The sequence below is a fragment of the Chlorocebus sabaeus genome, chromosome 3 (genome assembly GCF_047675955.1).
Source record: "Chlorocebus sabaeus isolate Y175 chromosome 3, mChlSab1.0.hap1, whole genome shotgun sequence".
Classification (NCBI taxonomy): Eukaryota; Metazoa; Chordata; class Mammalia; order Primates; family Cercopithecidae; genus Chlorocebus; species Chlorocebus sabaeus.
In genome coordinates, this window is record NC_132906.1 from 92,084,720 (window position 1) to 92,111,358 (window position 26,639).

A 26,639-nucleotide genomic window follows, 5' to 3' on the forward strand; every position below is an offset into this window, starting at 1 on the left:
TATTTAAGACTGTTTTATCACACAGTTACGTGGCAACTAGAAACCTGCTGGTTGGCTGATTCTCTCACTGCTGTCTTTCCCAGGGACACCCGGGGCAAGGTGGGCCCAGGGGAAGGCCTGGCTATGATGGCTGCAACGGAACCCAGGGAGACTCAGGTCCACAGGGGCCCCCCGGCTCTGAGGGGTTCACCGGGCCTCCCGTGAGTATCCCCACAGTGCCTGTGCTCCAGGGACAGGCAGACCCCTGCTAAGCCCTACCTTTATAACCTGGGGGGGGGGCTCCCGCTCATTATGGCCAGAACAGAAGCAAAGCTGCCTGTTGACGCCCAAGACATGATGTTTCTGGATTCAAATAACTTCATTTTTCATATCCTTTAAATGTTAGATAGAAAATCATTGTGGTTGATGTTGTTCACTCTCCCAGTCTCCTAAGCGTCACTTCATTTTCTCCCAAATTCTCATGATGAATAGTGGAATCGTAAAATGAAAATTAAAAAGCTGAAACCTTGACAGAATTCTGTCCGTCACCATCCTTATCAGATTCTGAAATACTTTGTGATGTGGGAGTGCAATTATTCTCCAGCAGATACAAGGCAGGAGTTTGTTTTTCAATGGAGGAACTTTTATATAGTCATCTGTTTTGTAGCCTCATTTATTTTTTTAAGATCTTGGTAAAACATCCTGAAATATGTCTTCAGTAGTACGTTGCTACCTTATTTCCAAGAAAATCTTGTAAATTCAGGGTTTTACTAAAATTTTGTTTGGTGAGACTTTTTATTTAAAAAAAAAAAAAAAAAAAAAACTAAAGTGGGGAGGGAGGAACAGTCATTAATCACCTTCATCACGTTTTCACCTGAAGCAAGTGGATTTCTCCTCCTGCTCAGTTCCAGCTCCACCTGCCAGTTCCCCTTTCCTTGGCTGTTTCTGTTTTATGTGGTTCAATTTTTCAATAAACTACATCAACTTCTACTCTATATATCGTCAATTTCATTATCAAGAAACATATCTATTACTTTAAGTGGTTCTTATAGTAGATGTTGAAATTTTACACACGCACATATGTATATACCTACCGTTTATATTTGACACAGTTCCAATTTTAAAGAATGACCCAGTATCTATCCCGCAAATGGGTGCTTGAGTTAACATGTTTAGTATACTCATGCCAAAGAAAGCACATAGTAGTATTATCAGAATAAAAATAACATTGGCATACTAGAGGGTTGGTTGACAGAGATTCATTTGGGTTTTGAAAATAATTTAAATCCTGAACTATTTCTATTCTAACTCTAGGAAAGATACGATTGGGTCAATAGGAAATTAAAGGTGTCTGCCTTGTTGCTGAATATGGGGCTGGTGTTCAGAATAACCCCCATCAACCATAAGAACAATTAGACCTTGCCTACAAAAGTCAATGTTCCATCATCCAAATTGTCATAGATGCACCGAATGTTAATGGACTTTTTTTTTTTGTTTTTTCTTTTTACAATATACTGCTAATTAGGGGCCCCAAGGACCAAAAGGGCAGAAAGGTGAGCCTTATGCACTGCCTAGAGAGGAACGCGACAGATATCGGGTATGTTTACAAGAGATGGGAGGGGTAATGAAGGGACCCAGTGTAAATTCTCAACTAGCAAAGTGAATTGCCAAGTGAACTTTGCATGGAAGAATGAATATACTGAAGGCATGCCTAGAATGGCAGCATAACCCAAGTCACATTGAATTTAAAAGTCATCTTATTTCCGATCAGGATGTTTTCAATCTTATTTTTAATTGTGTGTTTATCTCTTTCCCATATTCACAATACTCCAAGCTAGTATTTGTACTTAATATTAGTAAATATTAATATTACTAAAATATATTCTGACTAAATCACAATATTAGTAAACATTAATATTAGTAAGTTAACATTACTAAGTCCTGATGGGGCTGATCTGTTTGATATGCTTATTTCCAACTCTGCAGTAAAAGGTAACTAAATCTGAAGATGGTTAAAAGCTACCACTCTTAAAATTATTTCTTCTCCATTAGGGCGAACCTGGGGAGCCTGGATTGGTCGGTTTCCAGGTAAGTTTATTTTTATTAGACGAAATTCAAAGCAAAAGTTTAAGAGCTTCAGAACTCCAAGTACCAGTTTACCCCTCTTAAAAACATTCTCTCGCTACCTATCCATAGGGACCTCCCGGCCGCCCTGGGCCTGTGGGGCAGATGGGTCCAGTTGGAGCTCCAGGGAGACCAGTAAGTACTGGGACACAGGTGCCGACTCTGGGACCATCGTCAGGTCATCCCTTCCAGATGCCACTTCTTTAGTGGTTGAATCCAGATGAGAGCTTTAAGAATAATTATGATGCTTACAGGTGTAGCAGAGAACATTAAAACAGACCATTCCTTGCACACATTCTGCTGCTGTTAAGGTTGAAGAATAAGAACTTAAAATTATGGTCACCAGCTCAGTGCCAGTTATGTCAAATTTTGACTTGGTCCTGGCAGGGTGCCCTTCCATCCCCACCCCATACCTACCCAGTGACAAAGAGCCCGTCATCCCTGGGCAAGGCAAAGCAAAGTCCCGCAGGTTCATAAGGAGGAAATGGGGTTGGCCAGGGCCACGCCCGTGCTAGCAGGCGCATCACACCTGGGCTCATTCCAGCAGGTGAGATATTGGCCATTGTTTAACAAAATGGCCCTAGAGGGCTCATTGCAAGTAGGGAAGAGCAGAAAAAGGCACTTGCTAAGGCTTGTGCAGCTCTCTGGCCACTCCCACCACTGCACAGTGACCTGAAAGATGAACTGGCCACTACGAGAGCTCCTGACTCTCTCATTCCCCACATGTGTTAGTAATCGGATAAATAGGCTTTAACTTATACAAGGAAAGATCTGGGCTGCAGGTAAGAGAGACCTTCTCACAGGAAGCCATTGCTCAAGACCGAGACAAGCTATTGAGGGACACTAACACCAATTCCTTGACAGATACTGAGGGAAAAAATGAAGTCATATATATTTGGGGAGACTCAGTCAAACTAACAGTTGGGGGTGGGGGTACTTATTATTTTCTTCAGATTATAATAAATAACAATAATAATAATAGATTTTGTTTCTACAAAGCAAATTTCCCTGGTGCTGTGAAAGTCATTTTTGCAAGTAGCCCCGTCTGTGAAAGACCTGGTCAGGGTGACTGAAATCAGGATCATACAAGACGCCCTTGCTGTTTCACTCCATTCGGTTGTCGGCTTAGTCACAGCACACATGCCACATGCCTGGGTTTCATACTTTAAATGCACAGCTCAGAGAAGTCGGGCACAACAGATTGTACTTGCTAGGTCCTTAGCTGCTCTGACAGCTTTTGGTTCTTCACATGAGCCAGGCAATCATCCACAACCCCCTCCTTGTTCGCTCCTTTGTATCCACTTATTTGTACTTAAACACTCTTCTGATCTGAAATGCTTTAATCCTGAGCACGGTGTTGACACTGAATGCTCTGCAGAAAGACACACCATGACATTGTAGATGGACTTTCCACCCTGCAGTGTCAGCCTGTGGATTCATTCTGTCCATGAACACTGGCCGAGCTACCAGGAAGAAGTGCCGCGTGGAGTCTCGTGGGGACTCCCAGAGGAACTCGGGGAAACTGTCTCTGCAGTCACAGGGCCTGGGACCTTGCAAAGGGATCAGAACAAACACAGAGAGGACATGGGTGAAGTCGAAAGCCTAAACACACAAAAGCAAAGCAGAAACAGCTGTCCGTAGACAGCCGGCAGATTCTGAGAACTGGAGCTGACCCGAGTCCCTCTCCCCCAGCATATCATCCCTGCCAAGCCAAATGCATCAGAAACCTCCATGCATCCTACACAGTGTCCTAAATGTACAGTAAATGGCTTTCCCAGAGCTTTCCAGCGGATGTTATCTGGGTCCTGGGGTAAAGAAAACACTTTACACATTTCTTTGTATTTGTACAGGGACCACCCGGACCCCCTGGACCAAAAGGGCAGCAAGTAAGTTGGTTTTGGGGGTTGAGGATGAGGGAAGTGGGTACTTAGGTGTTTGTGAGTCTGTTTTTTACCATAAAACTTCTTGGTTAACAACTATTTATTGTTTATATTATGATGAAAACAGTTGTAGGTTTTTAAGACTTAATGTTAAACTCCAAGGATAGATCCAGGGTGCCTCTGGATATTAAAAAAGTGAATAGGTGGAATACTTTGTTGTTTGCAAATTAATTCCCACACGCCTGTTGCTATATGAAAACCAAACTGATTAATATTTGATTGAAAATGAAGATTAGAACAATTTAGGGACAGCTCACATTTATTCAAGTGCATTGATTTACGAGAATGGACAAAACGTAACTCTATCTGTTGTAGGGAGGCCAGTGTCATTAGAGTTAGGTTCTACAGGACTCTAATGTCAGCCTCTAGGGATATATTCAGTGATAGTCAAGTTAGGCTAGAGCCCAAAGCTATATACTGTTTTCATCCCAGAAAGGTTATTACATTGGTTGGAACACAGCAAAGGTAGGTGGTTTGTTAGAAACTCGGAGGACAGAACTAGGGTTCCTTATTATCTGGGAAAGCTGGATAAATGTCCAAGACAAACGAATGCAGTTGACAAGGGAAGTATTTGATCAAAATGCGACATAATTCAGAAATGCTGGGCTGCCAACGGGAAGCATCTAGGAACCTTTCCCTTGCCCTGTGTCCCGATGGAGGATGCGCCAAGGCCACACATTGCCATGCCTGCCCATTGCTGTGACCCCTGGTGACCACAGCTGCCACCGCCCTTGCCCCCAGGCTCCTGTTCCCTCTGACACGGCTTCCTGTCGGCTGGGGAGCTTGCGCAGGCTGCTGGACGCCCCACCGCCTGGCAGCCTGGAGCAGGATAAGATGGGCTTCAGGCCAAGAGCAGCAGAAATAGGACCGGGTGGCCGGGCTGAGGAGGCAGCAGCCAAGCCCTGAGCCCAGGCGTGAGCCTCAGATCTCCCCTTGCTGCGGCAAACATAAACAGCCCTCCTCACCCCTGACCAAGTCACTTCCTGGTGACTTTGACGACCAGCTCAGGAGGCAGAGTGGGACCGTGGGGGACTCACACAAATTGCATTCTAATCTAGCCTGGCTGTGTTTCTGTGCTTTGATTTCAGCTCCCCGCCAGGTGGGGAAGAAGCAAAAGGCAAAAATTCATTGAAGGCTTTGTTTGTGTTTTCAGAAAATATCTGGACATTAGAGGGGGCGGACGGTAGACTGCAGAGAGAGAGAGCTCAGATAGGGTCTGTGTGACCCTGCTGTCACTGTGGGAACGCAGAAACCCTGGGAAAGAAGCAAAGCTGTTGGGAGTAGAAGAGGACTGTGCCTATGATGTGCACAAATTTGTCATCTTGCTTTTTCTATGCACGAATCTTAGAGGTCAGCGTTGTCAGTCCTCCCACACATGGCTACTGCGTTCATGAAATGATTAAATCCTTACTGTGACACTGGGCCTAGCTTTGCTTCTTAAACAAAAAGGGAGACAGAAAGGCTGGAGAAAGCCAGGAGAATCACCTAAAATCATTATATTCTGATTGATTTTAAATTTCCAAAGATTTTTAAAAAGATGCGTAGAGTTTATATGAAATGAGGATTATTTTGCCAAAATGAGAGAAGACTGAGCCAGAAGAAAAGACGAATCGTGGTCTTCAAATGCAGAGTCCAGGGAGTGAAACGGAGCTGCTTCCTCTATCTACAGGGGCTAGAACCCAGGGACATGCTCTTAGACTACAGTCTGCAGAGACCATATACTCACGACTGAGGGCCAGCACCACCTGGGGTCCAATCTCAGCTCCCACTCATTCACTCTGAGGCCTTGGTCAACCAATAGGACAAACTGTCAATTAGTTTCTAGAATGCAAAGCAAGAATATTATGAAAATATAGTTGCTCAGTAAAGTTGCCGATACATAAGTCTTGGGTATCTTTTTCTAAGAAAAAATAATTTTATTTCTCTCTGATTATTAGCTTTTTAAAACTTAACAAAAATTATTTATCTTTTCAGGGCAACAGAGGACTTGGTTTCTACGGAGTTAAGGGTGAAAAGGTAAAGGAAGCCTGTTCAGTTCCAGCAGAGGCATGCAGCATTTCTCAGCCAGGAAATAAATCATTTTAATTACTAAGTTCTATGCTGTAAAACTTTTACCTTGAGTTGGTCCGCAGACAGACCATTTGCGTAGGGAAATAATCATTGCAAAGTGCTAAGTTGCCACCCACGTGCCAATGATAATTCTGCATCAACAAGACGGTAAACATGGACCATCTAGGCTAGCCGAGACTCTGACACAGAGACATAAACTCAGCTCATCTTCAGCAGGTGGAGGTGAGGACATGCCATCGAGGGCATCTTCTCATGTGGGGAACCCAGAGGTGATTGAGGGGACTGAGACTAGAACCAGAGACTGACATGGAGCCATCACAGGGACCAGGGGATCTCAAGGACCAGCCCTGGTAGGCCACAAAGGCAGCCATAAGGACCATGTGGCTTTTCTCCTTAGAACAGTGAATCTTAGAACAGTGCTAAGATTCAAAGAGCTCATGACCTTTGAGAGGAACGTGTGAGATCCCATGCACGACGCGCTTGATGCAGCGCCCACACCCTGCAAGCAAAACCTCACCAACACAGTCCCATTGCGTTCACCACTAAAGCCATGTGCCCACTGTAAAATGGACCTGTCCCTTGGCCTCATGACTGGAACATTTCTGTTTTGTTTTCCATTCTGCTTTTTGATGGAACAGCACAGAAAGTTGAATCAAGTCCTGCTTATGTTTGAAGAGGAATCTCTTCCTTCTTTACATTAATGCCATAGAAGAAGTCAGAAAAGAACAATTAGCAAGCAGAGGGCTTCTGGGAAAAAAAGAAAAACATTGAAGATCCAAACACATAAAAATGTATAGCCCCATAACGATGAAATATAACAACATAATAAAATAAAAACGAGAATCTGGGAAGAAATCATTGGTGGGAGAAGAGAATAGTCCTGTTGAATGTAATGGAGATTAAGTTAGAGTCTACAGTCTACAAAGGACTTATGCAAATAATTAGCAAAGAACATCAGGGGCCCAACAGATACAAGGGAGGAGAACAAACAGTTTGGGTATTTTAAGATACTCTATTAGTGGACACTCAGCGTGCACTGTGGAGTATCACTTTCTGCAGCTGATCCATCATCCCCTTTACTGCTGTCCATGTTATGTGATATCCGGGCTCAGGCTTGTATGATATAGTTTAATGTGGAAACAAAGGAAAAGACAATAATGTTCTTTTTGTGTACGTTTCTGGGGGGTAAAGCCAGAATATTATGCAAGGATAGTTGTCCAGTAATGTTTCAGATTGACTGGTTTCACCATCTGCGCACCACATCAAAAAGCATTTTCTGCTAATGATAAAAATGCAAATTAAAGCAATCTTGAGATATTATCTTTATTCAAGATTACTTTTTATTATATAAAAATATCTTTAGCTGGGGAAGTAGTCTTTCATTTCTTCAGCATTTCTTTTATCTTGGTGCCCATCTTGGTAACCAGTAGAGTAATACCTGTCAAAAACCATGAAGACGTTAAGTCTTCATACCTAATAATTCCCATATGTAGGAATTCATTGTAAGGAAATAACCCCACAGAAACAAATGCAGTTCAGAACTGTGAACAACCTACATGGCCTTTATGCATAAATTCTAAATGATTGCTAATGAAAGGACGATACAAAACGCTTACACCAGGATTACTCTATTTTGTGATTATTATACTATAAAGAGGTATACATATGGTAAGTAATATGCAAAAATTAAAACTGCAGTATTTTGGCCATATTGTGTTTGTATTCGAGTTTTGCAGTTTCCTTTCTATTTAAAGACAACTACTTTTGCTAAATAATTTGCAGGGTGACGTAGGGCAGCCGGGACCCAATGGGATTCCATCGGACCTCCTCCACCCCATCATTGCGCCCACGGGAGTCACCTTCCACCCAGATCAGTACAAGGTAAAGAGCAAAATTGACTGTTTTCCTAGTTGAACTAAAAAAAGGAGAGTAAAAGTAAATTTCTTCAATTGTATTCAGTCACATTCCAAGTAGAAAAAGCCTCACCACCAACTTGGAAAATTATGCATGAAGACATAACCATGTCCTCCCAGAATGCTTTCAACGCTTCAGACAGTGACTAGATCCACAGTGCAATTGCTTCGTCAGTCCGTCATCTCAAACAATTGTGATGAATCTGAAGCAACATGAGAATTCATTACAAAATAAAAACCTCACGTCTATCCTTACGTTCATTGTAGATGGAGGCTAATGGTCATACCGTAATTCAAAGCCAGAATCACAGAACTATCTAGCAAAATGTGTTCAGCAAATAAAACCTACTTCTTTGCTGACATGAAGCACCTTTTGGAGGATCAAAGTCAGTTTTTGACAGTTTCTGAATCATTCAATTAACATTTTGCTTAATTAAAATCATGCTCTTAGTCTGAAATAGGAGTTGCCGTCCACTCTGCCTGGGTTTGAAGGCTTCTGTGCCACCCACTCGCTCAGGGAGGTCCTGCAGCCTTTCTAGGGTTTCCTGTTCCCCTTGTCAAATGGGGATGGTGACACTGACCTGGAGCTGACGAGGAGGTTGCAGGCGACTGTGAAACACTCAGTACCATGTGGGGCACACAGAATACCTGCGAACTAAAATAGAAACCCCGAACGTAGAGATCTTATCTTTCCAAATAGAATCTGATTCCCAACTCTTGCGCATCTGTCAGGATGGGGCTTGGTTCCTGGGTCCTGGGTCCTGTGTCCTGGGTCCTGGGTCCTGGGGTGGATTTGGCAGGCAGGACCACTGCCCTGCGGGGGAAATCAACCTAGGTGGCTATGGCCCAAATTATGAGTGACTGTTGACAAAAGTGTCCTGGGAGGCAGCAGGGAGGGCCTGTGTCCAGCTTCTGGATGGGAGCCCAGAGCAGGGTTGAGGTGTATGGAGGTGCTCAATCTTCTGAGTCAGGCTTCCCACCCTGTCTACAACCCAGGCCAGGGTGGGATCCGGGGCTGAGCATGGCCAACCTGCAGGGACAGTTGTGAGCTGCAGGAATCCAAGGTACCTTCCAGGAATGACGGGGACAGAGGGTCCGCCAGTCGCTGTTTCTTTCGCCATTTTAGACAAAGAGAAGTGGGGAAAACGTAGATCATGTTTTTGATGTATGATATTGACATGGCTTTCAACAGCCACTTTTGCTTCGTTTCAGTATGTTCCATGTGTATCTTTTCCTCAGAGCACGTCCTAGTAATGTTTTCTTCCAAAGAGTATTTTCATTAAGGCTTTTCCTTGGGCACGTTCTCCCACGATACGGATGTAAACATCTGCCTGGAACTGTGTGGGGGATAAAGGAAAACACGGAGAAGGAAAGACAGACTTTCACCTGTACCAAGAGGAATACGTGAATTAATTTGTCTTGTGAAAATCTAGAAGAAATGACACATCTTTTCCCTTGAATTTTGAAGCTGCAAAATTTCAGAGTCATGTGTTGCAATCAATTTATAATGATTGTTTGAGGATTGATTCAACACTTTCAGCCCATATAATGAACCCTGATTGATTTTTACCCGTTACCATCCTTAAATTAATAAGCATTTCTTATTTTTCATATTCTTCACAGGGTGAAAAAGGCAGTGAGGGGGAACCAGGAATAAGAGTAAGTCGAGTAATGAACCTGCTCCCTCCCCTGTGTCTCCTGGGCCCTCGGCGCTCTGCCGGGCATGACGGGGTGCACCGTGTGCTCGGGGCCCGCACACCGTCAGTCTCTCATCCCCTTGTCCATAGCAGGACAGTATTAGCATGCATTTTTACACTGTATTTCCAGAAGTCAGTTCTAGAATGTCTTCCTCTTGGTAACGTAAACACTGGCTAATCATCTTCTGAGGTTTGGGAAGGGAGCGTGAAGATGGCGGAGGGGCATGGCTTCCATTCAGGCGCCACCAGGTTCTGCCCTCTGTCCCCTCTGTCACTGCCTGTCCTCAGAGCTTCATGGTCACCTACCACGTGATGTGACACACACAGTCCTGGATGGGTGACAACCCAGGAAGGCGGGCGGGTCTCCTAGGACTGTGCCCTGCCCTGCACCTGAGTTGAGCATCGCCAGGCGGTCTGGACACCATCGGGGCTGAGGACACAGAACCCGGGAGCAGAGGATGACACGTGGGCCCTGCCGGCTGGAGGGGCCGCCCCTGGGCTGCTCCTTACACCCCCTCTGCTATCTCCTAGGGCATTTCCTTGAAGGGAGAAGAAGGAATCATGGGCTTTCCTGGACCGAGGGTAAACCACGCCTTTTATAACTGCAGTTGTTGGTTTGGTTTGGTTTTTTTTAAGTAGGCTTTCCTTTTTAGAGCTGTTCCAGGTTCACAGCAAAATTTACCAGAAAGTACAGAGATTTCCCATTATTACTCCCCTGCAACACACACCACACAGTCCCCCAGCACGAACATCCTGCTCTGGGGGCTGCACTGGCTACAATCCCGTGAACCAGCTTGACACGCCCTCCGCGGAGGAGGCACGAGTACCGCACAAACCTTCCTGCTTGTGTGCGCTCAGCTCAGTTAGTCTGTGGTAACCAAAAATGTAGAATATCTCAAACACACATTGGTTTCCGACCGTCCCAAGACCCCAACAAAAATGTCCCTAGTTGTAAGGGGCAGGAAAGGGTCCCTGTCCACGGTGTTTCAGCCACCTGAGGGACAGACCTCGCCTTCAGAGCCCCAGCCTGGACTGACCCCACGCACTCCACGACCACACCTAGCTGAGCGCTGGGACAGGTGGTCAGAGCCCTGGGCCCAGGAAGAGAAAGCTGAGTTTTGGTGACTATCTGGCGGTTGCCACCACTCAAAAGACCATATTTTACATTCTCCAAAAATAAGAGTAGAGAGACACAGTAGAACATTGGAGTACAAGCCTTTTTATATTTTTAGTTTTTTATTGTGCTGTCTTGGTGGATTTCTCTGTATTTCTTTATGTGGTAGAAATGATGCGTGTTATGAAAGCATTGCTAAAATGGTGTATCTCCCTCAGGAAATGAAAGTCTTGGGATGGCTCTGATGCCTTCCATAGTGAAGAAGCTTTGAGATTCGGATGGATTCTGCTTTCTTTGAGCCTTTTTATCATAGTCATTATTTCCCACCCCCACCCCCCCACAGCTTTGTAAAGAGGGAAGAATTGTATTAATAGTTGGTATTGAATTTGATAGTTTGTTCCTATTCTTCAAAGTCTGGACCTGAGACTCGTTCAGTCTATCAGCATTTTGCTGTAGTCACAGCCAGGTGCCGTAGTCAAACCCTCTGGAAATGTTACTGCATATTCTGAGCTGTTTGCTTCTGTTTTTTGTTCAATCCAGGGTTCCCCTGGCTTGAGTGGTGAAAAAGGATCACCAGGACAGAAGGTAAGCTGGATGCATGAACTGCACTCTGCTCTGGGCCCACGACATCCCACAGAGGTTAAATAAGTAGGCCTTGGCATCTCAGGAAAGAAAATTCATCTCTAGAAAAAACATCGAAAACGGTTCTTGTATTTGCAGTCACACAGATAATCCTGCCTCCCAGGTCATTCACAATACTTGAGCTGGGGGTCATTGCCTTGGCTCTCATTTTTGCAAACTATCTTTTGGTTCCTCCCCTTCAAAGTGTCCGTCACTCGACCCCGCCAGCCATGGCTTCTGTATCGTCCAGCCCCACACCCCTCCTCCATGTCCTTGTCACTCGTAGGAAGGTCCTGGACTTGGTGACCCAGGGTCCACCTAAATTTTTTTATAGATTGACCCATACTCTGACACTTCATTTATGTTTAATGACAACCCAATTATTTTTATCATGAGTTCTGTGGACAGATTTTCGGCTTTTTTTTTTTAGGAGAAAAATGTTAGGTAAGAAATGTATTATGGACCAGGAGCAGTAGCTCATGCCTGTAATTCCAGCACTTTGGGAGGCCCGAGGAGGGTGAATCACCTGAGGTCAGGAGTTTGAGACCAGCCTGACCAACATGGTGAAACCCTATCTCTACTAAAAATACAAAATTTGCCAGGATTGGTGTGGGCACCTGTAATCCCAGCTACTCAGGAGGCTGAGGCAGGAGAATCACTTGAACCCGGGAGGCAGAGGCTACAGTGAGCTGAGATCGAGATCGGGCCATTGCACTCCAGCCTGGGCAACAAGAGTGAAACTCCATCCCAAAATAATAATAATGATAAAATTTTTAAAAAGAGATGTATTATGAATCTAGGTCAGATTTAGAACCGTCTGAACTCTAGGTCATACACGATGTTTTAGTTCAGTGGTTGATGCCTTTTCACTGTTCGCTGTGCCTGCGGGTCCCACCCCACAGCCCACAGCACACGCCTCCCATGGCAGGCCCGGCAGGCTCCCCAGGCACCACCACCGACGGCACCTTGGGTCTCACACGCACTCATGCCAACATACACACACACACGTGTAGCTTCACATGCATATAACGGAGCAACAAAAGAAATGACTGTGTCTCTGCTGCTCTGCCCAGTGCCCGTTAGAGAGTGTTCCATGTTGGCAGGTACGCATCTGCCTCATTCTTTAAAGCTGCAGAGAATGGCAGTCAGTGGATGCGCCATATTTCCTTGCCCCCTCGAGGTGGTTTTCGTATTTCCAGCAAACATGCAGTCACCTCGGTGTACACAGGGCTTGGTTGCCTGCCCATGGGCTAGTGTGTCCATCGCTCAGTCCTAGTAGGTACATAGAGATAGAGTATTACCTAAATCACTAGCCTCAGAATCACAACTCCATTGAATCCTGCTCAGGGCTGCACGGAGGGTAGTGTGGCATCTGGAGGCCCACGGGCTGCGGTTAGCTGGTGCAGAAGCTTGGCCGGCCTGGTGAGGGTTCCGCGTGCTTGTTCCGGGACCGCAGATGGACCTGCCTCCCAGACTCCCTTTCTGACCTCCACTGGCTCTAGGCATGGTCATCTTGACCCGGCCTTCTGGTTTTGACCATTCAAACTTAACGCCGATCTTGCTGACTTCCTGCAACCTCAAACGATCTTACTGTTCCCATTCCTGTTATTTTATGCTAAACTCAGCCCAGGGAGCCAATGCCAGGCTTTGCCGTTATCAGGAGTACTCCCAAAGGCAGCACACCTACAGCAAGAGCTATCCAAACCCACCCCACCCCGAGGCCACATTCTAGTTCATGGCTTAGGAAAAGCAAACGTTGTAAGGGGACAGAGGCTAAAGCAGACATTATCTCTCAAAAGTTACCCATTTCCACCTACCCCATGTGATTGAAGTGCTGCTGTTAATTTCCTGCCATGTGCTAGTAAAATTATAATTATCTTTAGTTTTCCATCTTCAACACAAGGGAGTTGTAGTGTTTAAAAGTACATTTCCAGGTGCCTGTAATCCCAGCAGTTTCGGAGGCCAAGGTGAGTGAATCATAGAGGTCAGGAGTTCAAGACCAACCTGGCCAACATGGTGAAACCCTGTCTCTACTAAAAATATTTAAAAAAAAAAAAAAAAAATTACCTGGGTGTGGCGCATGCCTGTAATTCCAGCTACTCGGGAGACTGAGGCACAAGAATTGCTTGAACCCGGGAGGCAGAGGTTGCAGTGAGCCAAGATCGCACCACTGCACTCCAGCCTGGGAGAGAGAGTGAGACTCAGTCTCAAAAAAAAAAAAAAAAAGGTGCAGTTCCACAGAACTGCTCCCTGGAACTTCAAAGTTAATGAAAGACAAGATGCTATGCAAACAGTGGCCACCTGGCCGCTCCAGAGCTGGGGCCCAGACGTGAGGATGGTGAGGCATCAGGCTTTCATTTCCCAGCTTCCTTTCTACAGTTGCAACAACCCGGGAAGACGCAGATATTTCCAGTGAAGTGGGTTATGGGGAGGCAGTTTACTCAACTATAGAAATGGGAGACAGGCAGACATACACAAATGACGCAGCCACCCTGCTTATGAGCACCGTTCTGCACCGCAGCTGTGTCCATCCTCTGTCATTCCGCTAGCCAGGTGGCGTCACTCCATGGCTTTCAGTTGTCACCACCCGACCCCTCCCCCCAGACACCAGAAGCCCCTCCAAGGAGCAACTGCTCGGTAACGTAAACAGTGCATCAAAATGGGAGGAACCAGAAAAGAAAAGATATCCTGGGTAGGAACTTGCCCTCCTCTACGTAAACACGGGATTGGTCACCTGTCATCCCTACTGAGATTGTCAGAACTTCTATTAGTTCCAACCTTTTCTAAAAAGGAATGGAGACGTAGCATTTATGAATTCGGTTATATTCGATTTTCTGAGAAATTAGAGATGGTTTCCCCTCCTTTTTCTGGGGTAAACATATCCTTAGTAACTGAGTAAATGCTGTCCCCAGTGTTATTTTATCATTTTAAAATAACTCCACAGAGTTATTTTTAAAAGTGTTCACTGAGACCTAGTCTCCTTTGAGGAGTACATGCTGCACCGGCACACGTCATGTTGTGGGAAGCCCCCTCAGTAGGACCGTTGTCCTCTGTGAGGACCGTCCAGGACTCCAGGGACGCTGCGTTTGCACCGGCGGCAGTGCCGATGACTTGGACTCTCACCAGATCCAGCCTCAGTGTTCCCTGTGGCTGTGTGTGGGTTTCCTCTGCAGAGCTTGAAGTGGCAGACATGACCTCAGATTGAGTTCTTTTATGGAACTCTCACTCTCTTCCGTCTTTTATACTAAATTGCATCTCATTTGCAGGCTGGCAGGGTTTCTTTGCAGAGACACCTCTTTCAGGAGGCACATGCGTTCTATTTAGCCTAACAGGTGCTCCCTCAGCCACTGAAATGAAAAGGGTACAACAGGCAAATGAGGAACAGAAAGATAACAGGGGCCAGTTCACACCGTGAGAGACAGCAGACTGCTTTTAAGCTGTAGAAGCATGCATTTCCCTAAAAAAGTCTAGCCATACATTCTTTTCATCTGTTTGTTCTAGCTAGTCCCTAAGGACTTCTGCCTAAGGATTTTCCTTACTCCAGTTATTTCCACCCTTGAAAAACATAAAATCAACCTTGTACTTCTAAAATTGTATAATCAGAACTTCCCATGAATCATGTATATGAACTCACTGAATTCGAATGAGTGATATGTTATTAGATTTAGGGGAGGGCCTGGGAGAAAGGAGTGTGCAGTTTCAAAGCCCTTCGCAATTATCCGTTCTGAAATAGTGATCTGCATGTCAGTCTCCTGACCTCAGCTTCCCCTAAGGGTGGGCTCTGTGGTGAGCTTGCTAGCAGGAGTACAGGCCTTGCCGGGAAGCAGGGTGTCAGGGAGCCCCGCAGAGCCCCCGCTGGCTGCTTCCCGGGGTGGTCGCCAGCCTGACTCTGGGAACGCCTGGGTGATTCCTCATTGGCCATCCCTGCGCGCCCCTGACCCTGTTGTGTTTGCCAGTGAGAAACAGGGAGGAAAAAGTTTCGATCGTCGTTTTGACTTAGGGTTCCCGCCTATTTGGGTTTCACTGCCAGTGGTCTCAGATGAACCCTGAGGGTGCATTTTCTCCTTAAGTCATGCGTAACCCTCAGCCTGCCCCAGTCAGTTGACCTGCTGACCTGCCGCTGGGAGCTCCCCTGGAGACTTTTAGCTCATTGCTTTGGCTCTTGGGGTTCCAGCTGCCTCAGAGGAATCCTGAGTGCTCCTTAAGTTGTCCCCCTTCCCCAGTGGGTTTTCTGAAATGCCCAGTGCATTTCACATGGTTCAGACGTACTTCCAGAGTGCCCATGCTGTCTTGGACGCTTCAGCAGAGATGGTGACACGTGGTGTCTGGGGTGCTTGTTTTGTTTGCTGAGGATGCCACAGCATGGGTGTGTGATGCTTGTGGCCCAGAGTGAAGCTCAGAGTTGACACATTCCAGGGTACCTCTGAGCTGGCCAGTCTGTGGCTGTCCTCACGGCTTCCGCTGAGTGTCCAGCTGCCAGCTCCCATCCTGGCAGGTACTAGAGGATTCCTAGCTTATCTCATGACGTGGCCTCTAAACAGGACCTCACTTTTAAAATCACACAAGTTTGTCTTTACTTTTGAGTCTTCAGCTCCACCTAGTGTGAGAGAAAGTCTGGGTCCAAACCGTAGTGCCACAACACAACACACAGAGAGAAGCCCGTCTCAGTTCGGTCTAAACAACAGGACTTTCAGTGCAGCTACTGCTGAGCGTCAAGATAACCTCGAAAGTAATCACAGAATGGACCTTTCTTACACCTGTGGCGTCTGGCATTCTGAATTTTGGGAGCTGAACCATGCATATTCTTTAAAACAGGGAATACGTTGCTAGATTTTTAGAGAGCTTTACTCTTCTATCCAGATACCTCATGATAGGACTCAATGGTAAACTTTTTCTTTCAAAAAATGTTCAAGGGAATCAGAAAACAAAATTTAGTGTTATAGTTGTTTTTTGTTTTTGTTTTTGAAACAGGGTCTTGCTCTGTTGCCCAGGCTGGAGTGCAGTGGCACCATCACAGCTCACTGCAACCTCAGACTCCTGGGTTCAAGCGATCCTCCCACCTCAGCCTCCCAAGTAGCTGGGACAGCAGGTTGCATGCCACCGTGCCTGGTCACATCGTGTATTTTTTGTAGAGACAGGGTTTCACTGTTTCCCAAGCTGGTCTCAAACTGCTGGGCTCAAGTGACCCTCCCACCTTGGCCTCCTGAAGTGCTGGGATTACAGGCATGAGCCACCACACCCAGCAGAGATCTTTTTTAATGAAGAGAAAAAAACTCTAACTTAAGAGACTTTAATGCATCTATTTTGGTACCAAATGAAAAATTTCAAAATCCCCCCCGGGGAAGGGTTTCAACAGTTGGTTCAGGTTGTCAACACCTGACCCCACTGATCAGTCGTAAAAGCAACCCGGCACTCGTACCTTCTGTAGGAGAAAAGGTGCCCAGCATCCTCTGCAAACGATGCCTGCTGAAAAAGGGAACCTGCACCTAGGGCAGCCTCCAGCCCTGATGACTCGTGTGGAGGAAACATGGGGTTAGAAGAACAGATTGTACGACCCCACGGGGGTGAGACCGACCGCAGCCCACCACACAGAATATCCGCAGCACAGTTGACCCAGTGTCTTCAACAGCCACAAAATGATATTAAAAACGTAGAAGGGAAGAAGGGACTATTGTGGATTAAATGAGAATTGAGAGATATAGCAGCCAAGTGTTATATTTGGATTTTTTTTGGCTCGTGGTTCAAGCAGAGCACCTTCAAAAGACACTTTTGGGACCAAAGTCAGGGAAAATTGAACACAGACTGGGTTAATACATGACTTTAATGAACTGTTGTTAATTTTATGAGATACAATAATGCTATTGCGGTCACTTTTTGGAGTTATACAGTAGAGACAACAATTAAAAGCATACATCTTTCTTGCAGGGAAGCCGAGGCCTGGATGGCTACCAAGGCCCTGATGGGCCCCGGGGACCCAAGGTGAGCCTTTCTCATGTCTTTGCCACTTACGGTGTCTTGCCCACCCTGGCTGGCCTTACTCCCCTCCGGATGGTGTCCTGTGGAGGCATCCCCTGTCCTAAAAAGTACGAGATCCCCAAATACACGGCACCTGACACTGGACAGACGAGGTGGATGGTGACCTTCGAGCCACGTGTGCTCCCAGCCAGGGAGAAGGGTGCCGCCTGCCACTCAGGGCCACACAGGGGTTGCCCTCAGGCACAGAGGGGCCAACAGACCTGGGGCAGGCAGACGTTGTAGTTACAAGAGGGTGAGGTGCCCCTGGTTTCCAAGGGAGGATGTGGCTTGTGTGAGTAATTCCTGGGCTTGCAGGGAGGGGAGACCCTTAGGTGGAGGACCAGGTGGGTGCCGCTGGTCCAGCTGAGAGGGGAACTCACCCATGGGGAACCTGGGTGGGGGCACATCTGGAGAGGACTTCTGAGCCTGGTGAGGCTCGAAGAGGTGAAGGCGGTGTGTGGGGTGCTGCCTTGTAACAAATGCAGCCTTACGGCACAGATTGCGTTCCATGGGGGTCCTGCGGCCGCATCATCTCCCAGCCCACCCTCGCCAAGCGGCTCGGCTGTCGCTACCCAAAATGTAATAGTCTGAACTACAGAAAGCACAGTCTCCTGGCATTCGACAAGGATTTCAAAATGAGATGAGCCCCTGCCTGTCTTGTTCTCTTTGGGCACCTGTGGCTGGTGGCTGGGATGCCAGGCTCTGCCACCCTAGCATGGGGATGCTGCCCCAGGCACTGTCTGTGGTTCCACTGGTTGAAATAGCTGCTCTGCCAACCTGACGGTCCGCGCCCGGGTTTCTTCTTTGGAAATATGCACATACTGTCAAAAACTCCAAAAGGCTATTCTCACATCCTGTTTTTCTCTTTTCTCTCTCTAGGGAGAAGCCGGAGACCTAGGGCCCCCCGGTCTACCTGCCTACTCCCCTCACCCTTCCCTAGCAAAAGGTGTGTGAATAATTTCACCTGCGTAGTTCAGTATCACATACACATTCTTTCCTGTTAGGGACACAGACCCATGAACTTTCAAGACAGGTTTTCCAAGTAAAACAAAAACGAAATTTAGAACATAACTTCATGTACAATTTCCCTCATGGTTAAATGTGTCACAGGGAGACCTCGTGTTGCCTGTGCATGAGACAGTCCTCACCACCTACATGTGAGAAATCTCCTCCATTGGGGAATTCTTTCATTTCTGCTTAACTTGCAGAGTTCTAGTTCTGCTCTCTGGACTATCACTGAAGAAATCCAAGGGCAGCAACCCCAGCCACCTTCGGATTTTTTCTCCTAATGTACCAAGGTTCTCAAGCCCTCTGTTTGCCAGCCTGACACCTGGAATTGATCATAGCACATAACCAGTGAACAGTCACATGCTTTCAGGCTTCAAGGCAGCTAAATTCCCAGATATTTTCATACAACGACCACTCCCCACTGCCACAGTTGACCTTGGAGTATAAATGAAGGACTTTGCGCATGGCGTCACTCATGCTTATCTTGTTGTTAAGGCTCAGCCTTCCAAATTGGCAAGATCATATGGAAATCTGAACCTAGTCCTCCAACTAGAGCACTTGGCTCTGAACCTTGTAGAATGCGCATCTTTCTAGGTTAAAAAAAAATGTTTCAAGAACCTCCTCCTAGTAATCGTGCATATATATCTTTGCGGATCATTTACCCATGTTATAGGCAGCTCTGTGAGGACAGACATTTCAGCCTGTCTTGTTCACTGCTGTATTCGCAGTGCCTGGAACAGGACAGGCACAGAGCTGGAGCTCAGCAGATGCCTGACTGTGTGAGTGAACGACACGCCGAAACATACACCAGACAGGCATTGTGAAGGGTAGGGATTTTTAAATACAGAGTTTACCCCTTGAACTCAGCAGGTCACCTGGTCTCCCTGTCCTTTAAGCCTAGGTGTCAAGAATTCACCTCCCTGCTTAGGCACGAGCCCTCTGTCAGTTCGATGACGGCTTTGCATGTCCTCATCCAATGCTGATCAAAATACAGGACAGAACAGGGACACAGGCAGTGCCTCGAGGAGCCCCTGAGATGTCTGTTTGGGGAGTCGTGGAGCCATGAATGGGGATGTTTTGAAATCCGTGCTCAGCTTCCGTGATGCCCGTAACTGTGAAGCTGGCATTTCCTGCCTCATCCATGGCGGCCATGTGGCTGCCAACCCTGAGACCCACTAAAAAGGGCCATGAGCCCCGTTTGACTTGACTCACTATTAATGATTTTGGTAAAATGGAAATATTCTCTTTGAGATTTTAGGAACATAATTTTTAAGTTAATGCTGGCGATGTTTCTTTTGCATTTTTTAAAAATGTCGCTGACTGAGAGCCCAGCTCTCACCAGCCCCTCCCTTCTCACCGCACTGTATTCCTGGAAATCACACTGCAAAGGTGGGTGCTTTCAAAATTCACTGTTTCCCACAAGCGGATTCAGAAATGCGGAGGTTGCCTGCCGCCTTTTCTCCTGGACAACATTCCGGTTAATGGTGAGCTGGAATGTGACTGACTCACATTCCAGGGTTTCTTGAAGTCAAAGGTTGACTAACCAGCAGATTCCCTCAGGGAAAAGAGGCAGTCAACGTATCTTTTTCAAGGTAACATTGCATGAACTTGTCAAAAGGCAAAAAGGAGAGAGGGGTTTGTATTGAATGATTCCAAGGTAACTAGAAATAAAAGTAATCTTGCTATTCTTCCAACCAAGGGGAGGTCTGTGGCTTTCAGTTTTGTCTCTTTTTATGGAATCATAACAATGGCTAACAGGTGTGTAGGTCGCACTGTGTGCCAGGCGATGCTCCAAGTTGTCCTAGTTGTACTTTTCAGTGTGTTTACCCCTCCGGGTGACCCTGCGAGGTGGAGATGGACTTGGCTCCATTTGCTGAGGGAGAGACGGAAGCGCAGGGCATTTGAGTTCCTTGCCCAGGGTTGCATTTAAGTGGAGGAGCCAGTTTCAGGCCCAGGGCCTCTGGCTGCGGAGCGCAGCCCCCTGCACACTTGGCATGAAGCTGCCTACGCATTAGATGCCATATACGAAAGTCAGGCCTTCTGTCCCTTGCAAGTGCGTCTTCAGTGTGATGCCCAGCAAGCCCTCTCCTTATTTTAAGGAACTTTGTAAGATGGCATGCAGAGTGAAAGCTTTCCTAGAAATTCCTAATGCCTACATGATAAAAAGTCCTGTTTTCGGGCCGGGCGCGGTGGCTCAAGCCTGTAATCCCAGCACTTTGGGAGGCCGAGGCGGGCGGATCACGAGGTCAGGAGATCGAGACCATCCTGGCTAACACAGTGAAACCCCGTCTCTACTAAAAATACAAGAAAATTAGCCGGGCGTGGTGGCAGGCGCCTGTAGTCCCAGCTACCCGGGAGGCTGAGGCAGGAGAATGGCGTAAACCCGGGAGGCGGAGCTTGCAGTGAGCCGAGGTCGCGCCACTGCACTCCAACCTGGGGCACAGAGCAAGACTCCGTCTCAAAAAAAAAAAAAAAAAGTCCTGTTTTCTTCTCTTTCTTCTCATCTTTCCCAATTATATTCTAGAAAAAATGTGTTCTATAGTAAAGTGTTGGTATTTACACAGCAAAGGAACATAGCCATGCCACTTTGTCTTTGTTTGTTCAGGGGTGAAGTTTGTAAAAGCCGAATTTTGTTACTCATCCAGCAGGCAAGGATGAGAATAAAAGACAAACGGGGTTAAAGCTGGGGTCGAGGGGCAGAGTGGGGTTCAGGGAAGTGAGGCCTCCTCACCCAGTAAAATTGGCAACCACATTAGTTCCTTCTTTATTCGAGCTTTGGACTCACCCGATTTTCACTAATCCTATTCCCCTGCTGGAGAATGAGCCCCGTATAAAAAGAGACCACCCCATGCATTAGGCATCTTGACTCCTCATCAGGCCCCACACAGCATATGGAGCATTTGGTGAATATGTAGTCAATGAAAAAGTGAACGCCAGCTGCAATCTGTAGACCACGGTCTTGTTCTTATTGTGGGACTTGTTTCGCTTTCAGGTGCCAGAGGTGACCCGGGATTCCCAGGGGCCCAAGGGGAGCCAGGAAGCCAGGGTGAGCCAGGAGACCCGGGCCCCCGAGGACCCCCTGGCCTCTCCATCGGAGATGCAGGTAATGTGGCTTCATGATATCAACACCGGAGACCCAAAGCACCTGCGCTCAAGTCCTAGCACACACAAGTGAGCCTTCCTTGACAGCGTAGCTACGTTGTTGTTACTTTTCCCCACTGACTAGTCTTAGCAACTCTTAAGGAGCCCCACACGCATGCTTTGGACGCCTTCACAGACCCCTGCACATGTGACAGTAGCTCCCCGACTAGGTTAGGTGGTGCCACGGTGAGTAACTGGCCTGCTTCCACCAGTGGGTTGGGAAGAAAATGGAGAATTATCAGGTGCCATTGCCCAGCGTTGATCACAACTATCAAGCCATTATTTTAGGGGCAGGGAGAGGGGTGTATTTAATGTTGAAAAATGATAGTGAACTATACCAATGGCTTCCACCCATCGGAGTTATTGACAGGGCCATGCAGCCCGCTGGTGCTGCCGGTGGGCCCCTCTGGACATGAACACAAAGGCAGCGGTGCAGTATGGGAGACTCACGCTGCAGGCGAATGCTGTTTGGTTTCAGATCAGAGGAGAGGCCTGCCGGGTGAGATGGGACCCAAGGGCTTCATCGGAGACCCCGGCATCCCTGCGCTCTACCCGGGCCCACCTGGACTTGATGGAAAGCCAGGGCCACCAGGCCCCCCCGGGCTCCCTGGACCACCTGGACCTGATGGTGAGTGGAGGGCAACAAAAGGGAGGGTGTATGCTAATGTTCAGATGAAGCCTGGTCCCCGCCGGAGGTGATTTGGAATTCTCTGCTAAATCACTCTGCGAACGAATCCAGTAGGCCAGTGATTAGAGTGCGGTGGATCCAGGTAGATTAGGGTGTAGTGGGTGTTCTCTGGTGTCCACGCAGAAGCTGGGGATGGAAACTGAAGCCCTGTAAGCCTGTAAGTATCACAACCCCATGGATGCCACACAGTGAGGTTTAGTTGCTGCAGCTTCGGTGAAATCCGTCCTTCAGCGAAACATCTGAGCTGTGCAGTCTGGAAACAGATGTGAGCCAACATCGCTGCCTCTGTGTCGGGGTGATGCATTCCACAAACCTAATCCAGGGTGGGGGCCTCACCCTTGACTGGCAGCCTCTCTCCTCTGTTACCCCAGCACGTTTAAGCCAACTTGATAATCTGCCTTCTCAGCCCGTGTACAGTCAAAGCTACAACTGAACAGGTGAGAGTAGCTGGTGACAAAAAGAGATGGCTGCATTATCTGCAAAAATAAATGACAGCTGTTGGCCAAGGCCCAGACAAATGCCCATGAAAGTCAATAAAGCCAGCAGGCACAGGAGTGTGGACCCACCTGCCACCCGGTAGTGCATCCCTGAATCAGCAAAGATGCTCTTTCAGGTTATAACGTTGGGTGACTCAGCCTGGGGTGAGAATGATCTGTCTCCGGGCAACACGCAGTCCCGCTTGGGGCTTGCTATCAGAAAAGGCTGTTCTTTCAGCCTCAGCATGCAGAGAATTATGCTTTAAAGACCAAGCTTGTCCAACCCACGGGCCAGCTGCGCCCCAGGACGGCTTCAAATACAGCCCGACACAAATTCATGAACTTTTTAAAAACATTTTTGCAATTTTTTTTTAGCTAATCAGCTGTATTAGTTCATTCTCACGCTGCTATAAGAACATACCCAAGACTGGGTAACTTATGAAGGAAAGAGGTTTAATTGACTCACAGTCCGCAGGGTTTGGGAGGCCTCGGGAAATCTACGATCATGGCAGAAGGGGAAGCAAACATGTCCTTCTTCACATGGCATCAGGAAGGAGGAGTGAAGAGTGAAGAGGGAAAAATCCCCTTATAAAACTATCAGGTATCATGAGAACTCACTCACTATCATGAGAACAGTGTGGTGGAAACCGCCTCCATGATTCAATCACCTCCTGTGAACCAGGTCCCCGCCGTGACATCTGCAGATTATGGGAACTACAATTCGAGATGAGATTTCAGTGGGGACACAAAACCTAACCATATCACCAGCTAACATTAGTGTTAGTGTATTTTATGTGTGGCCTAAGACAATTCTTCTTCCAGTGTGGCCCAGGGAAGCCAAACGATTGGACACTCCTGCTTTCGATGTTGTGAAATGCCTAATGGGAGCATTTCATTCTCTCATAAGAGCAAATATAGGCGACATTGGGAGAAAATAAGAGGTCATAGTCTCTTTCTATGTGACGTTGACCAAAAATTAACTGCCTCTTCTTTCCAAAATAGTTTACTTTAAATTCCCTGACATTGCCCCTAATAATCTCTCACAGCCTCTTACCTTCAGGGAGGAAAAACATGTTTGCTAATGGACAGTGTTTGGTTTCAGTTACAGGTCAAATTCAATGCCTCTGTTTTAATTGTTTTTGGAAGGTGACTTCTCTGACATATCTAGAAGGAAAATCACTGGAGTTATTAGAGGCAATATCTTCTATTTTAAAAATAGTAGTCGGCCGGGCGTGGTGGCTCACGCCTGTAATCCCAGCACTTTGGGAGGCCGAGGCGGGTGGATCACGAGGTCAGGAGATCGAGACCATCCTGGCTAACACGGTGAAACCCCGTCTCCACTAAAAATACAAAAAATTAGCCAGGCAAGGTGGTGGGCGCCTGTAGTCCCAGCTACTCAGGCTGAGGCAAGAGAATGGTGTGAACCCGGGAGGTGGAGCTTGCAGTGACCTGAGATTGCACCACTGCACTCCAGCCTGGGCGACAGAGCGAGACTCCGTCTCAAAAAAACAAAAAACAAAAAACAAACAGAAAAAGTAGTCACTTCTGTGTGTCTGTTTTATATTCTAAAGTAAAATTTTAACTTAATGAAAATCCACATATTCCCACATTATTTTGAAAAATTTTGGGTGTAGATATTTCCCTGGATCATGAACCTGCCAAAGAGTCTGAGCAGTGTGAACTTTATTTTTTATATTATTATTATTTTTTTTTTTTCGAGACAGGGTCTTGCTCTGTATCCCAGGCTGAAGTACTGTGGTATGGTCTCCGCTCACTGCAACCTCCACATCATGGGATCAAGCGATCTTCCCACCTCAGCCTCTTGAGCAGCTGGGATTACAAGCAAGCGCCACCATCACACCTGGCTAATTTTGTAATTTTGGTAGAGACGGGGGTTTCACTATGTTGCCCAGGCTTGTCTTGAACTCCTGAGCTCAGGTGATCCGCCCACCTCGGCCTCCCAGAGTGCTGGGATTACAGGTGTGAATCACCACACCTGGCCTTTAAATTTTTTTATAATCCTGGACTGCTGTGATAAGGGCTAAGTTTCTATGAACATTGTATTTCCTAAGCAAATGGTATCTTTTGAGTTTTCTTTTTCTGGGGCAGAACATGACATGTTAAAAACAAAAACATACAAATATTCCACTTTAATGGCCAGGCACGGTGGCTCACACCTGTAATCCCAGTGCTTTGGGAAGCTGAGGTGGGCCGATCACCTGAGGTCAGGTGTTTGAGACCAGCCTGACCAAAATGGTGAAACCCCATCTCTACTAAAAATACAAAATTAGCCAGGTACGGTGGTGCATGCCTGTAATCCCAGTTATTCGGGAGGCTGAAGCAGGAGAATCACTTGAATCCGGGAGGCGGAAGTTGCAGTGAGCCGAGATCGCTCCTTTGCACTCCAGCCTGGGCAACAAGAGCAAAACTCCATCTCAATTTTAAAAAAAGAAAAGAATATTCCACTTTAAAGAACTGTGATCAAAGGCTAACATTGCTGTTATTCCTGTAACTAAATTCCATTTGGATAAAGTCACTAGCACATGCCATCTTGCTTTTCAAGTCTTGCTTAGTAAATCCGTGGTTTACTAGTGTAAGTCAACTGCGAACAATTTAATTTCTGATCTATATTGTAGGCTGATGAGGAAAATAAAAAAATGAATGGAATGGTATCAGATCAATGTTACCAGCTGAAAATGTTAAAAGCATACAACTTAAGTCCTCTAATTATATATATCACCCTGTGAGACACATGGTTTCCGAATCAACATTTTTAAAGCAAGTTCTTATACAAAAAGTAGTCCACCATAATGGCCTTTGGAAAATGTGTGTGTGGTTGTAGTTTAGTAGGAATGACCTTGATGCCTACGGAGCTCTCTGACTTTTCCCCTGGAATGAAATTGTTAGATTCCTCTCTTGTTAACTACGTTTCATCCTGTTTTATAGGTTGCTACTGATGCAAACCAGAATGTTTAGTCTTTTGCAGCTCCAGTAAAATCAAACCAGGAAGACAGTTTTCTTTCTGGGTGCAATATTTTGCTTCCCCCCGCTCTCAGTTAGCTGAATTGAGTTCCGGGAAGTTCTATTCCACTGTAGCATAAGTCAAAATAGGCCTGGCTTGTTTGGCCAGGGGCTCTTTGTGGAAATCATGTTGCAAACATCTAAGAGGCACACTGCTATTCTATAGGACGTATTTAAAATGACTAATGTATTAGAGAAAAAGAAAGCAGTAGGGGACAGAGGAAGGCTGTCACCTTCGGAGAGCCACTGTGTGCCTTTGGGACTAAATTTGCAAAGCATCCGATGCTTTCGTTGTAAGGAGCGCCCACAAGCTCTTTGTCCTGAATGAATGACGTGTCTGATTGACACTGCTGACGTCTCTGAAGTGTGTGTGGTTAAATTTCTCTACCTGTGACACTGCATGTCTCATCACACAGAGGGAGAGCCTGGAGACATAGAGCAAAACTCACAAGTCCACGACTGACCAGACACAGCAGTTGACCTGGTCACCGGTCACCCTTTGTCCCCAGCAGCGTGGGGTGCGGCAGCCTCTCCTCCTGAAGACGCTGTCTTCTCCCCTCCACTCCCGGGAAATCCTACTGCCCCCCGACATCTCTCCCCTGAAGTCCCTGCCCCTCCCTGCACTCCCCGCCTAGATGAACTCGTCCCTCCAGGTGAAAGTACCTGCAGTGTGTGCTGGTCACTCACTCATTTCCTCTCCATCCCTGTTCTGTGCTCTGAGCTACTAACAGAAACGGTTAACTTGACACAGAGTCAACCCTATGCATGTGTCTCACAAATGCCTCAAGCTCTCCATGTCCAAGATGGAGCTCTGGGCCTCCTCCGTCCTCAC

General features: G+C 46.8%; 1 protein-coding gene across 1 annotated transcript in view; it reads left to right on the forward strand.

Moving 5' to 3' along the window:
- Window positions 1-26,639, forward strand: part of COL4A2 (collagen type IV alpha 2 chain) — a 197,639-nt gene that overhangs the window by 120,053 nt on the left and 50,947 nt on the right. Inside the window, exons 7-20 of the mRNA XM_007960882.3 lie at window positions 84-200; window positions 1,505-1,576; window positions 2,032-2,067; window positions 2,176-2,238; window positions 3,954-3,989; window positions 6,018-6,059; window positions 7,896-7,994; window positions 9,650-9,685; window positions 10,255-10,305; window positions 11,378-11,422; window positions 17,384-17,437; window positions 18,353-18,419; window positions 21,474-21,584; window positions 22,101-22,250. Coding sequence (XP_007959073.3) covers window positions 84-200; window positions 1,505-1,576; window positions 2,032-2,067; window positions 2,176-2,238; window positions 3,954-3,989; window positions 6,018-6,059; window positions 7,896-7,994; window positions 9,650-9,685; window positions 10,255-10,305; window positions 11,378-11,422; window positions 17,384-17,437; window positions 18,353-18,419; window positions 21,474-21,584; window positions 22,101-22,250 — 979 coding nt within the window. The remainder of the gene's footprint in view (window positions 1-83; window positions 201-1,504; window positions 1,577-2,031; window positions 2,068-2,175; window positions 2,239-3,953; window positions 3,990-6,017; window positions 6,060-7,895; window positions 7,995-9,649; window positions 9,686-10,254; window positions 10,306-11,377; window positions 11,423-17,383; window positions 17,438-18,352; window positions 18,420-21,473; window positions 21,585-22,100; window positions 22,251-26,639) is intronic.